Source organism: Thunnus thynnus, chromosome 13 (genome assembly GCF_963924715.1).
Source record: "Thunnus thynnus chromosome 13, fThuThy2.1, whole genome shotgun sequence".
Classification (NCBI taxonomy): domain Eukaryota; kingdom Metazoa; phylum Chordata; class Actinopteri; order Scombriformes; family Scombridae; genus Thunnus; species Thunnus thynnus.
In genome coordinates, this window is record NC_089529.1 from 9,634,402 (window position 1) to 9,649,426 (window position 15,025).

At 39.2% G+C, this 15,025-nt stretch overlaps 1 protein-coding gene across 13 annotated transcripts in view; it reads left to right on the forward strand.

Moving 5' to 3' along the window:
- Positions 1 to 15,025, forward strand: part of LOC137195373 (RNA-binding protein Musashi homolog 2) — a 260,294-nt gene that overhangs the window by 230,367 nt on the left and 14,902 nt on the right. For 7 of the 13 annotated variants that reach the window (XM_067607675.1, XM_067607668.1, XM_067607671.1 and 4 more), the window contains one exon: positions 4,887 to 5,006. The exons of 2 other annotated variants lie outside the window; for them this stretch is intronic. In XM_067607675.1, coding sequence (XP_067463776.1) covers positions 4,887 to 5,006 — 120 coding nt within the window. The remainder of the gene's footprint in view (positions 1 to 4,886; positions 5,007 to 15,025) is intronic. 4 more of the 13 variants (XM_067607672.1, XM_067607678.1, XM_067607673.1 and 1 more) reach the window with 1 other exon arrangement.

Sequence of the window (15,025 nt, forward strand, 5' to 3'; positions counted from 1 at the left end):
ATAATTGTGAAGAATTGAAAGCTAAATATTGGCTTTATCTCCTCAGTAATAAAAGGGCCATGAAATTGATTTAATGCTGCAGCGCTTCTCTTGGGTGGCTTCTTACAGCGTGAGCACAAAACAATGAGCAGCAGCCATCTATTAATTAACCCACCTAATCCTGCAAAGTTAATCTCTCACCACAACTTTGCCCGCAACTAACTTCCAAGCCAGTGGGTCTATTGGGGGTGTCATGACAATGGCAGCTAGGGGAAGATAGATTCAGCACTTAGGAAAGGAGAGAGAGAGAGAAGCAAAAAGAGGTGAAGAGTGCTGCAACACTGTTCCGCACAGCAACCATGGGGACACTGTAAGTGGAAATACAAGGGTGCATGGCCATCATTAGCATAGTATCAGAGTTGATTTGTGTTTTTGTGAAAAGAGGCAGAGAATATCATTTTAGCTGTTGGAATCCGTTCCTGGTGTGGTTCGGCTGCAGTGGCATAAATGCGGCTGATTTTTAGTAGCCTTTTTTATCGTCTTTTTGTGATTCTTTTTCTCCTGTCACCATGTCGCCTTAGTCCCTTATTCTCTCCTGAGCTGTTAGATAGTTGAGGGAAAAGCGGCATTTCTTTCTCTTCTTCACCTGCCTGCCAGTCGCAGCATGGTGGCACCTCACACCCAACAAGCACATTCATGGTCATATTGTGTCGACAGAGTTGTGAATTACCTCCTTCTCAGCCGACTAATGAAAAGCTATGTGTTTTTCTCTTCGGCTGCGGCTCATCTGACCCTGCCCTCTCACCTCCTCCCCCCTCCCTCCCTTTCATCAGTCTTTTGTGCGAGCCCCTCTTCGTGGAATAGCACTACAAGCCTGGCTCGGAAAATAGGTCACCCGCTGGTGCTCCTCTCACCTCCACAGCATTCAAAAAATAATCCTCTAAGGTGTCTTGTGCTATTTTATAATGTCTAAACCACTAGTTTCCAGAATATGGCCAAAACATAGAAGAAACACACATACATATATGCACACACACACACACACACCCACACACACACTCATTCACTCAGTTAAAAAATCAAGAAAAACTCAAATTGAGGGAATTTGGAGATCTTTTTTTTTTTTTTGCTAGTGAGGAAAGCATTTCCTGTGGAGATAATTTTAGGAGGCTGATTAGGCATAGACGGTGTTGAGCCCAGAGTGAGGAATCTCATCACCACCACTAATGACATGCCATTCCTGTGCTGAGAGAAGAGCCCGGGCCCTGGGCATGGACTAGCCTCTGTCAGCCACCTCTAGCTACTGTGTTCATTAAGGCCAACAATGTAATTACAATTCACAGATACTGCGTCGGCTTAATTACAGACTGATTATTAGGCTGATATTTGTTGGAATAATTAGACCCTAAAGAAGTGGATTTATATGTGCATGGTATTAAAGCCTCTGGAAATTTGGCTTGAAATAGTAAAAATGCACATACGATATCAAAGTTGAGTGTCTCATTAAGCATCTACAAAAATCTGAGTGAAAATAAATGTTCATAAGTGTTAGAAACCTAGTTCCAAAACTGTTTGTTTTGCTTCTCAAACAGCTTCTCAGGAGTGTGGGGGCGTGATCAGATCACGCTTGATTGACAGCTCTCTTTCAGCTCAAGTACCATTTTATTTTCCATTCACTCACTAAAACATTTTGCTGCCATGGAATAAACTACCAAATCTATCAAATGAACCCTACTTGGTTAGAAAGCTTGACAAATCGACTAAACTAGCAAATTAGTTTAGACCACCCAAATCTGTGTTTTTATATAACTATACCTCCCAGAGTGTGGCACTAATCATTTTAGCATTTTCCATTCACTTACATGAAACAGTTAGCATTAGCTTTTCTATTTAAGACTTTTGAGCTTATTATTAAAACCCCCAATAGTCTGCTAGTTATCTTGGCTAATCAGCTAACTTGCAGACTAGGGTAGACCATACATCTGTGTTTTTATTGAACTATACCTCCCAAACTAAGAAGCTAAGTGTTTAAGCATCTTTCATGCAATTACATGAAAGGGTTAGCATTAGCTTTTCTATTGTACACTTTTGAGCTACTTATCAACTCTGTGATTAATACAGATTTGGGTGGTGTACCCCAGTCTGCTAGTTAGCTTAACACAGTAGCTTTCAAACCATGTTAGGCTAATTTGAATGCTCATTCTAGCTAAAAGCAAAGAAAAGTACAGTGTAGTGTTTTCCCACAGGGGAAACAATAGGAGGTGTTGTAAAGTCAGCTTGGCGAGATAGCCCACATCAATCATCTTTCTCCTAAATATTATTGGGCACACATTTATTACATAATTAATGTCCTGGCTTTGCCACGCCTAACTGCAACCCAGTAACAAGGGAAGGGAGAGACACTGTCTAAAGAATTACATAGGTATGTCAAAGGCTATAATCTCATACTTTTTACGTGTTTACTATATGCACATTAGATCCCAAACTACATTATTAAGAGACAATCATAGATTTGCCTTTCCAGGAGCTTTAAGGACTTTATTTTATTAGTGCATCATAAACTGAAAATTTAGGCAGATTTAGAGCTTTAAAAATCTCAGCATAGGAGTACTATAAATGTTTACATATGAATGTTTACAGGTAAAGAGACTTTCTACCAGTTTGAAATCTTTTCTGAATGACAAGTCATTCAACAGATGTCTCCATCTGATTGCAGGAAGTGTAAAACTACTGTATGTCTTCTACTTGAATAGCCCATCGAAAAAATGTGACATACTTTGCCTCTTGGATTACAATGGGTGATTCTGAATCCATAGAAGCTCCCAGTAATTGGGAGCACTCCCGAACAAAATGCAGGGACAGTCTCCAGAGGTAGCGCTATTATGCCCATGTCTATGCAGCTCAGATGTGGCTATAATCTTTCATCCAAAGCATGTGACATAAACACCCCCCAGAGCCAAATTCTTTCACTAATATAATCAGGGACTTAGTGAATTGCGAACCCAATTTACTCACAGTTTTATAGATGAATAAGAATTTGCACCTTTTCAGTCCGACAGAATTCTACTATGAAAGGAAAATTCAGAGGATGCACATATCATACCAAGTATATATCACAATATTATCATTCTACAGTAAGTTACTATATAGTATATAGTATATAGTATATATAGAATTTTCAAATTATAAAATATAAATTGTTTTTTGTTCTGTTTTTATATCATTTGATATTTGCCTTATGATGATCACTGATGTCTTTACACACCTGTGCAAACAATACACCATGCATTGTTTGAAAATAATAGTAATCAATGAAAAGGGAAATTGGATAATTAGCAAGGTTTTCAGTAGTGTGTAAATCACAGAAAAATCATATTTGAACATATTTTCTGCATGTATCATGCATATTTTGTCTGCATGAGTCCTCAACCCATGAATGCAAGAACCCCACCAGAATATGTGATCCATTATAAATTTTAACACATATATAAGATTAGATTTTTCAGGAATTGAAGTGCTGAATCATTTAATCAGGTCATGATCATGGCAAGTACTTGGAAGATGCACTTAAGTCATTTATTTAAATTTTTTTACTTCTTCACAGACATTCTGAGAATACTTAGAACATTTCTAGCAAGGTGGAAGCTAGCTTAGGAGTGATTTAGGAAAATTCTCAGAGCAACTCTGGGCAAGGAAGGGACAGAAACTTTTACCTTAGTGAGGAGGTGTGGTCACCCCATTGCTAGGTATGACATATTTTCTTAAAATGTGATTGGCTGATCAAAAAAGAGAGAAAGAAAAATGCACTCTTAGTGATATGAGAATAGAATCGACAATGAAATCGATAGGCCTAATCATAGAATTCAGTCTCTATTAAGACATGGTGTAATTATAAAAACTATTTTATGTAATGAACATCTCTGTTGAATAAATGGTGAGCTGCACTTCAAAAGTAGCCTTCGAAATGTTTGAAAACACAGGCCTACTTGTGCAGTAGCCAGTTCACATGCTGATAGTTTATTTTTTCTATATATTTTTTATAGACATTTATTTACCATGCTGGTAATTTTAGTACTTAATCTATTTGATATTAAATATCAATTTCTGTGATTGCTGGCCAGTCTATATAAGTAGCAGCGTTGGTTGGCATATAAATCTTTTTTTCCAACTGCCAGCAAATTCCAAATTTTTGCAGTTGCCAAATGTCTTAGTGTTGTGACCACTTTCATTTCTGGCGTTATAGTGTTATTGCATTGGGTGGAAGATGTGAGCGTATCTCTAATGAGATCGGCCACAAACATTATCCTGCACGATCTAATCTGTAGCGTTTCATTAACTCACTGTCATTCAGCGTTTGGAGAATATTTCTCCTGCCTCTTTGTCTTTCCACCATTTTCTCCTCTGCTTAAGAAACTCTTAAGCCTCTTAAAAGTCCTCCTCCCTACTCTTAACAGTTTTTCACCTTAGGAGCTCTCTTAAGGGCTAAGATGCTTTGTGAACAACTTTTATCTTTACCAGGATCTAGTCTTAACTGCAAGGGGAAATTCTTCATCATAATTCTAAGAATTTTCTTAGAATTTCGTCACTAGTAGCAACTCTTTGTACTAGGAAGCTTCATGAATACGGCCCCTGTACTTATTCTACCTAATATTCAGTGAGTTGCTCATGGCTATCTTTCTGTTTCCGTGTGTGGATCAGATCAGTGGGTCTGCAGGGTTTTGAATATCACAGTGGGTTCTGTAAGAGTCTGCTGATAGATGTCGCCCTGACATGATCCGCTGTCTCTGACAGCTATAGTTTTATCCTGTAGCTCCGTGCTGGTATCAACATTCTCCTGTAGCTCTGGGACAAACTCATCCATGTGCAGGAAGTGATGTGTGTGTGTATATGTGTGTATGTGCCTGCAGGCTTCCCAGCGACAGCATACGGACCGGTGGCGGCAGCAGCAGTAGCAGCAGCGCGTGGCTCAGGTAGGGGGGCCCGTGGAAGAGGCGGCTACTTGGCGTACCCACAGAGCACAGGGCCAGGTAAACGCTCTGTCCATGTTCTGTGTGGCTGCTGCTCTCTCCAACTTCTCCTGCTCTGCTTCTCCCCATAGACATAGTCCCCCGAGCCCCCATGCACACACTCACCAACAATTTTAGTTTAGACAGACAGTATCGTACACATACAGTAGATATTTTAACCAAGATATATAAATATATATGCATAATATATATGCATAGGTCTTATGCAGTTTGAAGTATTTTAAAGGCATTTGCAATTAGTGGACAGTGAGTGCACTTTTAGCTCCACCCATAAGACCAATGTAGGAACATTTATCAACATACCCTCAGGGTGCACATGATGCTCCTCAGCCACAACAGGACCAAGTGCCCCGCTCTTTGAATGGGGTACTTGAGGAGAGCTAATGGGACTGAAGCAAAATGAAGATAGTTGAATTTGAATAACTAACTAATTTATTATAATGTAGCCCGATACCCTTCTCACATGGGAGTTTCTATATGTGAAGGTTCCTGAATATATATAGTGCTGTGCCTTTTTAGGTCATAGATAAGGTGCAAGAATTGGAATAGTAGCTTACAGCATTTTAAGTACTGTTTCCTTGGTATTTTCTTGCCTCAAACATTTCCATATGGAATAGGAGTTGAAAAAATATGTGAATAAAGGCCCAGCTAAATTAAACTACTGAGATGATCTGTTGAAACCAGGCAATAAATTTACACTTAGCCGAGATATTTGACTGCCAGATTGAATATTTTCATTGCCAGCTCAAAAACCTGTTTTCTTAGTTTGATATGATGACATGTTATGATCACCATATATGGTGAACTAACCCAGTTATAGCAAAACGTCAAGTCGTACAGTGTTTCATACAGAGGTGGATTGTCCCTTAAAACAGGTTAGTCATCAAAGTCATCCAAATATGCAGTTTGACAATGTTGAACCTATATTGTGGTCCCAGTTGTGCTGCTGGTTGTTGAATAGTAGCAGTAGTAGTTATTCCTTTGTTTCTTTTCTACCACTCTACTCATTTACTTTTCCATCCAGTCAGACCTGATCATTTGAGAGTAAAGCAATATGACCCTGAACCTTACTAATGATTGTTTGCCATGTAGTTGCAACACAAATTGAAGCTTACTCAGCTTTTGGACTTGTATGCCCATAAGTAAATACAAATGTTCAAAATTTGAAATATTAGTATTAGTTAGCGTCTCTGTGTTAGTATGTAGGATGCCTCTAGACATTAACTTATAATACACACATGCCACATATTGCATATATTACAGTACACACCATATTCACATAGAAATAAATATCTGCCAAGAATCGTGCTACAGAAACAGGGTGCAAGTTTCTTTCTGTCTTTAACACAGCATTGATCGACTTGTCGGCTTCATTTAGACATTCTGCTTTTTCCACCCGTACGACTGTAGATCATTCAATAGCTGTCAATAATAGCTCCCCTGACTGAACACACAGCCTCCGGGCTTTAGTGAAGAGTGTCTTACCTAATCAGACATACTATAAGAAGCCTGTTAGAGAAAATCTGTTTTAATTGTAATTCAGATGTTGTCTGGTTTGTGCAGTCACTACCAGAAACAGTAATAAAGTCAATAGACACTTGCTGTGTGATGTCATGTGCTGTGACACCTGAAGACGCTTGCACATGGACACAAAGACAGCTACAGTACAAGCGACTGTAGTGTATGCATACTACCCGCGTATGCACACACATACAGACAAACACCCACCTGTCCTCATTTGAACTTAATTCAAATCAACAGAGGGAACACTGGAAGCCAATCAGATGCTCTTTCTTTCACATCAGGCTATTTGATTTTGCATTTTCAAAACAAACAGTTTGCCCAACAATTGCAATGAACATCACTAAGAAGCAGGAATGTTGATTTGGGGTTAGCAGCAGCCAGGAAGCAAGAGACGTGATGGCAACCATTATGTACAGTTTAATTCTGACAGCTGCAAATGGAAGGGAGACAAGTAAATGATTATGAACAGGGGGTGAGGGGAAGGGGGAGGGGGGCTGGAGGGTTAGAGTGGTAAACAGTGACATCATGGGCCTGTTTTAGAGTACTTAAAGAGCCATGAGGCAGTTTTCAGGAAAATATCACTCAGTGAAATTTCCGTGCTTACTCATTATATGCCTGCAAAGCAAGAATATTATCACAATTATAGCAATAAAATCTGAAATATGAATTGATTTGACTGAGATATCTGTAGGTTGATAACTACTGGAAATCAGCCGTATCCTGTTTTATTTTTAGACATTATTAACTGATCTGTTCTCTAGACAAAAGATTCGCAGGTGCAGTTCTGTGGTTTGTGGCTTTTGGACAGAGTAAAAAATAGCTGGACACCTGGATCAATTGATTTATTGAAGTGTTTGAGATGCTAATAACATACGGCATGGATTAATACATTCAGTGATCTCTTCTCTCTATATTCTACAGACACAGACAGAACAGAGGACACAGATTGTTTTGGCTTGACCTTCCTCTCTGTGTATTGTCTGCATCTCTGCCCTATCTTACCATTTAATTTGCAGCACACTCAGCCCAAAAGCAACACAGGAATAGCATTTCTAGTGGTTTTATTTTTTGCTTAATTTTTGTGATTTTAGTGCAAACTATGTTTTTTGTTTTTTAAAAAAAAGCCTTATCTGTGATATAAGTGTAGATTCTTTGTGCTTTGACTCCACCTACAGTTTCCATAGAGTACCAAATATTATATACATCAAGTCTACCTTGACCCAATGAGAGGGAAGCAGGGGTGGTGGTGGGGTATCACCTAAATTGGCACTCGAAACCAAACCAAATTTTTAAACATCACTAGATATCTCTGGTTTAAAATAATATTTTGAGATTTGAACCCTATTTCTTGTTTGCTTGCTGTTTCTCTAAAGCTTTTTGTATAGATATTGTGTGCACTGTGAGGCTTGTTTGTGGACTTGTAGACATTTTTCCATCTCTGACTGAGGGCACTTTCACCCTACTCCCAAATCTCAGCAGACAAAATGACAGCATGCTGACTTCCCCTCTCTATGACAGACCACTGCTGATGACAAGGTGTATTTTGGACTTCTCACTGTGACCTGGCACTTGCAGCAAACTATACCCTAGTCATAGTTTTGTAGCATAACAAAAAAAAGTTAGTGAAGATGTAGACTCTGCACCATCTTTGCTAAATAATATGTTTCCCACATATATATATTTTTTTCCTTGAGTTTAATAGAACTTGAGCCTTGATAGAATACTTTTCTTTCTGTAAATAAATGTAGGTTACTTAAGTTTTGAAAGCTAGTTACCATTGACAAGTTTCTAATTTTGAGTAGCAGTTATCACAGTAGGAAAAACAAAACAAATCAGTGGTGACTAGTTGGACAGTTTAGCCAACATGTTTTATTTATTAAAAGTAAAATGTAAGGTGGTGTCTGTCTTGATACTATTTGAAGAGATGGATCCTTGGTCTGTATTTGAAGATGTGTTGCACCACTAAGCAGTCCCTCCAGGAAAGTGGCGATCTTGCGATAACAATAATTAATGCAAATTTAACCAATCTCTGCAGATATTGCAGGGGGGGTTTGCAATTGTGCAAAATCCCTGCAATTTCTCCACATTAAAGATGCTACCAGGAAGATTTTGACATCAATATATCATCATAAATTTAAGGTCCAGACCTTGTGATGAGAATGAAGGACAGTTGCGACAAGTCCATCAATATCCTCTATTTTGTATTGATATTGTATGCGTACAGGTCGGATTCACAGGAGTTCCAAACAAAACTTGGTTTATCAACAAAAGTAACTCCTCATTTACAGTTAGCAAGGCTCTTCAACCTCTCCTCTCCTCATTAAAACAAAATGCCAAAATGCCAAAACAAGAATTGACAGGGTTTATGGTAAATGTGTCATTCCCTGTGTCAGTCTAATCAAAACAACCAATGTGACACGTCATCGCATCGTGCATTCAGGTGAAATTACACAATGAAGAAAGTGAAACCCTCTCATTTGCCAATGAAAATAACTGCAAAAGACCGTGCAAAACAATTTCCAAATGTTTAACACAAAAGTGGAGGCAAACTAATTTTTTTTTTCAAATCTCAATTTTTTTCTTCTCACTTCTTCTTTGCAAATTGCAACGCATGCAATTTTTGAGAAAAGCTGATGTAACATGAAGTATTTTTCACGAAAAAAATCTCTGCAAAATCCTGGAGGGACTGACTAAGGTGCAGGAATAAGGACTACTCTTGACGTACGTTTGTCATGCCATTTGAAAAACTGTGGCTCCAGGCAAGAAGTAGATCAGAGAGATCTGGCCCCTGCACAGAGTGTACCATCGCCTGGAGGTAGAGATGTGCAGGCCCATGTTTGACTTTATAGGTTGGTATCACAGTTTAGAGCCTGATTTTAACTACTACAGGGAGCCACTGGAGGGTGAAAAGGGCAGTCACATCATGGATCAGTTGGAGGGGCTGAACATCTGCATAGTAAGGCCAGCAAGGAGGAAATTGCTAATCTGGAGATGACTAATGCATGCACCAGCATCTGGGCTGCATTTTGGGCATGTACAATCCACTTCTGCTGTTGATATGAAGGATGAACCTGCACAAATGAGCTGCAGTTGCTGCTTTAACTGAGACTGACAGGTAGTTGATTCATGAACCGACTGCTAATATTAGACATTTATGTCAGCAACAACTCACATATTGATATACACACGGAGAAAGAATTCTCAACACATTTTATGAATATCCAGCTAATGAAATAATATCTAAAATAAGGCTGGTTGTCATTGTTTTGTTTTTTTCATTCATAATTCCACTTATCTGAAATATCTTGTGCTTCAGCATTGTCAGATAGAAACAGAGGAAAATGCAAGTGATGAAGATGATTCTGACAGTCCAGGGAACTTCACAGGTCCCAGTCTACTCTGGTTGAGTGTTTTCCTGAGTCCCTCTGAGCTTCCTGTTAAGCTCAAATGTCAGTCTCAGATCTCAGCTTTACCTGCGGTGTACACAAAGACCCACTCAGCTGCTTTTAGAGGTCTAGGTACTTGTTATGTACAGTATGTCTGATTTGACTCGTGTTCAAAACTGAAATAGAGTTGGCTGTGGTCAGTGTTGTGCTGAAATTGGACTGCAGTGTAAATTACAGGGGTGTTTCTGCCAGTTACATCGGGGTTCAGGATGATCTTCACATTTATGAAAACCTGATTCTCCCCTTAGTTAGTTCTTGAGCTTCTTTGTTCTGTTCTCTCTTTTACTCATCTCACTTCTTCTCCTACCTCTTTTTCCTTCACCAATGAAAAGAAGGAAAGTCATGTGACAGACATTTCCAAATTAAGATCATTATCAATTTCCTCCCAACAAGCTCTGTGATCTTCAGCAGTGCCCGAGAGGAGACCAGGATTGGCTGTGTGCACTGGGCTTAATCAATCTGGCTCTTAGTGAGCTCAGGTCTATTTGTCCCAGATGCTAATCTGCAGAGCTCAGCTCTGGGGCCAGAAGCGCTTTACATGTATTTGCTGCAAAATAACATGAGCAGGCATGCCAAGCCCATCCTGCTTGGGTTTTTGTCTAAGGCCCAGGGAAAGATGTGACACATCGGGGAGGGCAAAGTGTCCCTTTGCGCTTTCACCATGAAGCGGCGGCTCTCACAGCTGTGGGTAGCAGATGCTCTGAGGTTACAGGCACAGGCCTTTAGGGACATCACCACTCTGCCCTCCAGGGGCTGCATACATAACAGACTCTCCAAAGAAAACTTAATGATGGCTTAATGGGAGTAAAATATTTTGTTGTCAGCCCTTTAAATTCATTTATGACATACAGTACAGTATGTTTTGTATCCTTCATTTGCATTATTTTAGTATTTGAAAGTGGCTTTATTTCCAAATACAGCACTTAAGAGTTGTTTTTACTCATTTTTAATTACATACAGATTTCATATAATTTGCATATGCATGCTTACATTTTATACAGTTTTATAAGCCTCTAAATTAAATTTTGTAAGATGTAAGAAGATTCAGAAATCCATCAACATACAAAGTCTGAGTGAACCACTGTAAACACAACTCCTCTTGCGGTTCAATCATATTTTCCTTCTCCCTGTATCTTAATGATCATTACCTTTAGCCGGTATCACTCTCAAATTTCAGTCTTAGTGAGTCTTAGATTTCTTCAATCCACATAAGCCTGACCAGACATGTTTGAAAAAAATGTGTCCAGCCAAAAGGCCATGGCTGTCAGCTCTGAGCCCGCTCACAATAGGATAATCTGTGCCGACTGTCGATAACTGAGTGCCCTTTCTCAGTCCCATCTAGCCTAGAACCCACACAGGTTAAAATCTGCATTAAAATCATTTAGTGTGGCCTGTGTGGGCTTCCCTGCAGCAAATTAGTGTGCACTGATTTACTACACAGTTTTACCCATGATTCCATGTTCACGTTCCTTTCCTCTGAAACTTCCCTCTACCACTCCCCAGCCAAGATATGAAGGTAAATATTAATCAGTAGCTCTGTTGAGTTTGTCCATTACTGGAAAGAACAGTAAGAAAAGGGAAAAGCAGGCATAAAATGAAAAGTTTAAAAAAAAAAACAGAGGCCTGAGTATGGGTGAGTAAATGCAAGAAGAAATCATCTGTTAAAATTCATTAGCCAAGCTTCTCTGAACACAAAATGACAAGACATTAAATATGTATTATTTATGAAATGTCTGTGCTCTCTGAAAAGGGTGTCTAGTGCTGTTAATTACTCAGCCATTCATTCAGAAAAGATTATTTCAAATGGAAAGTGAAAACAAGGCTAGACAGCAAAAGAGCTGTTAGTTTCTTTCACGCTATTTTTAAATGACATTGGTGAAAATGGAAAAGCTAATTATGGTAGCTCTAAAATTCAAAGCTAATTTGAGAAGCAGCATGTCAGGTTTATTGACATCTTCTGTAGAGTGATGTGGTTTGATGGCCACCAAGGAATCTCACTGGCGCCGCGAGGGAAAGGGAGGAGTGACTGCATGAAAAATCATTCCTCGCCGGAATGAAAATAACTTTTGGTAATAGATTTTTATATTCCCCAATTCCCTGTATTCCCTATTCGCTACTGTAGAAATAACAGGAATATTCATGTTTAAAGAGTCAACTTATTTTGTTGATGATCAGAATTCAAACTAAAGGCCTTCTTAACTGATGGGTTTGCAAAGATTACTAGTTTTAGTGATTCTTCAGCAGCATCAGAAAATATAAATACAGGTTTTATTGTTGTATAGTGTCAGTCCCTTTATTGAGAGACCTGTCAATCAATTTGAGAGCAATAGCGGTTACCAACAGTGTTTTTAATTTTACTGATTTGGCGGCTGTTTTGTTAATATTTGAATTAGGGACCGTTTCTTTAAAAGTGTGTATGTGTTAGTTAGTATCTTAAGTTTCTGTGGGATTTAAAATGAGGAAACTTGGTGCAGAACACTGGCGAACTTATGAAAATATTTTTCACATCCTGAAGTCCCAACAGGCCGGGGAGCGTGGCACTATATTTTATCATCAGCATGATTAGTTCTATTTTCCAACTAGCGAAAAGAAGAGCAGCAGTACTTTCAAGGTTTGTGATTCCTCCTTAAAGGCAGTCACCTGGCAAAGTGGGAACGAGAGCAGGGCATTTATCCACTTAAAGAGAGCCACCCCGATGATGTCAGTAGCAGATGACTGCTAGACACTCCCCTCTCCATCGCCTCGCCGCCAGCTTTGGTCACTGAGGGCAGAAGGGAAAGAGGGTGGGGGTAGGGGAGATAATTATCAGTATAAATGAAGCCCTGCGAATGATTCGCACTGCTGGGTCCCCTGATCTAGTCTCCAAGGCAACCTCAGCACGCTCATTTGTTTTGTAGATGAGTAATTACATCCAATTAGTGGCCAGTGGAAAAAAAGGAGTCCAAGAAAGGCCCATTGTTCTGGATAGATTGTGTGAATATTAATAGTGGGACGGTCTGAGGCACAGTGATGTGATCGGTGATACTAATGCAGCTGTGGGCACACTCTGCCCAGTCTCATCCTGCATAACAGATCAGATAGCCACTGATGAAAATATATGGCTTTGAGAATGTGTGCCTGCATGTTTGTGGATGAGTGTCTGAGAAGTACTCTTGTCCAGCTGCCTGCATCAGGCCTGTTTCTTACTGGAGCCTGCCACACTCTGCCTGTAGACAATGCAGCGGCATGTAGTGTCTGAAAATGCTTCAAATTTCCACATCAGGCTATAAAATGTAGGATGTCACTTCAGTAGAACAAATACTTATTGTACAATAAGCAGTATATTTATGACAGCACTCACCAAACAATGCCAAGCGCTGTCCAATATCTGATTGTTTATAGATTTGAAGTGAGTTCCAGCTCAGTGCTTATGCTCAGTGCCAGTGCTTATTGTCCTTAGTCATTAATTAATGGTCCAAATGACGTCATGAGATTAATGCTTTCTGTAATGTAGTTTAGTTACTAATTGCAGCCTTATTCCCACCTAATTTTTAAGCTACACCCTCTTCAGTAATCTGCTTCTAATAATGTTTTGACTGAATAGTCATAGTTTCATGTGGGCTTGGTATTAATACTGATAATAATATTAATAATCTTCAGTCTGCATCATACAAATCAGACACATATTCTTGTTTCATGAATAAAAAACTCATTTTACTTCACTTTTACCTAGATGACATTAGATCTTTCAAGATTCATTTTCAATCATTTTTTGAGTCAGTTACAAATTGTATGAAAGTGAATTTTGCAAATGGTTTGAATTCTATTCACTAGTGAGGCAAAGTGAAAGTATCAGAAAAAGAAAAGTAATGACTGCTTGGTTCCAGTCTCTTCATTGTTCTAAACTGGTGACACATTTGGTATGTCTTCCTTATGAATTCCCAATAACATGGTTTGTGCTATTGTCAAATGTTTTTCCCGCCACTATAATTATTCCATTGATCCAGTTTTCCTCATTAGCAAGGCCAATCAATTTTCTGTGACATTTGTCTAAGTGAACTAAATGGAATGATTGGTTCTTGAGCTTTGTTCAATGTGTCAGGCATTATGTGACGTACGTGGGAAGCCTGCCGTATTTGGAGCCTATAATTTGATGAGTGGGCAGACAGCCCACAAGTGGTGAGATCAGAGTGCTAAAAAGCATTGGCGGAGAAACATGGCTGGTGCTTACATTCCATTTGGCAGAAGTGGACTGTCTCACTCTGAATGGGTTGAGGTGAAGTGGCTTTGAATGGCTGTTCGCTCCAGGACCCAAATAAAAAAACAAACACACAGCAGGGGAAACCCACCATGGAAAAGCCGGTGTCACCAATCTCAGTCCCTCCTGAGTAGATTAACTCTGTTATCAAAGAGGTGTGAGAAGGAGCAGTTTCTTTTAATTGCACTCTTTATAAGAGCAGCTTGTCTCAGATTAAGAGGACAAGCAATAAATGTCAGCACGACTTATTGCTGAATGACAATTTCTAAACTGTTGATAATCCACCATCTGTGTCAAAGAGAGAATCATTCGAAGAGGCCGATCTGAGGCGTGCTTAGAGTACTCAGTGCACTTCAGAATGCCTATCATCAATAAACATGAATGTCTCTGTATGTCATTCACATACAAACCTTATCATCTGTTGCTATTGGTCAAAAAAGAGGCTTTAAATTAATTATTGATTGGTGCGCTTTGTGTTTCTTTCATTCAAGCTTCCTTCAGGTATGTCGACGTTTGAAATGAGAAATGTATTGACCTGTGTTTTAATGATTCTTCAGTTTCATCTCACTTCTTAATGATTGCAAGAAAACATGGGGGACACAGGTCAATTATGCAAAAACCAAAATATGAAAGCTGTGGCCTTAATGTATATTTTGTATTTATTGTTATTGGTCCATTTGAATCAAGTCAAAGCATTAGAGTAAATTGAGGAGGTCTTACTTGTGTCCTTTCAGGCAGAGATAGTATGTATCCATAATTGTAGAGTTAGTGTATATGATACAGCTGAGCGTATCAAACATGGACCATATGTC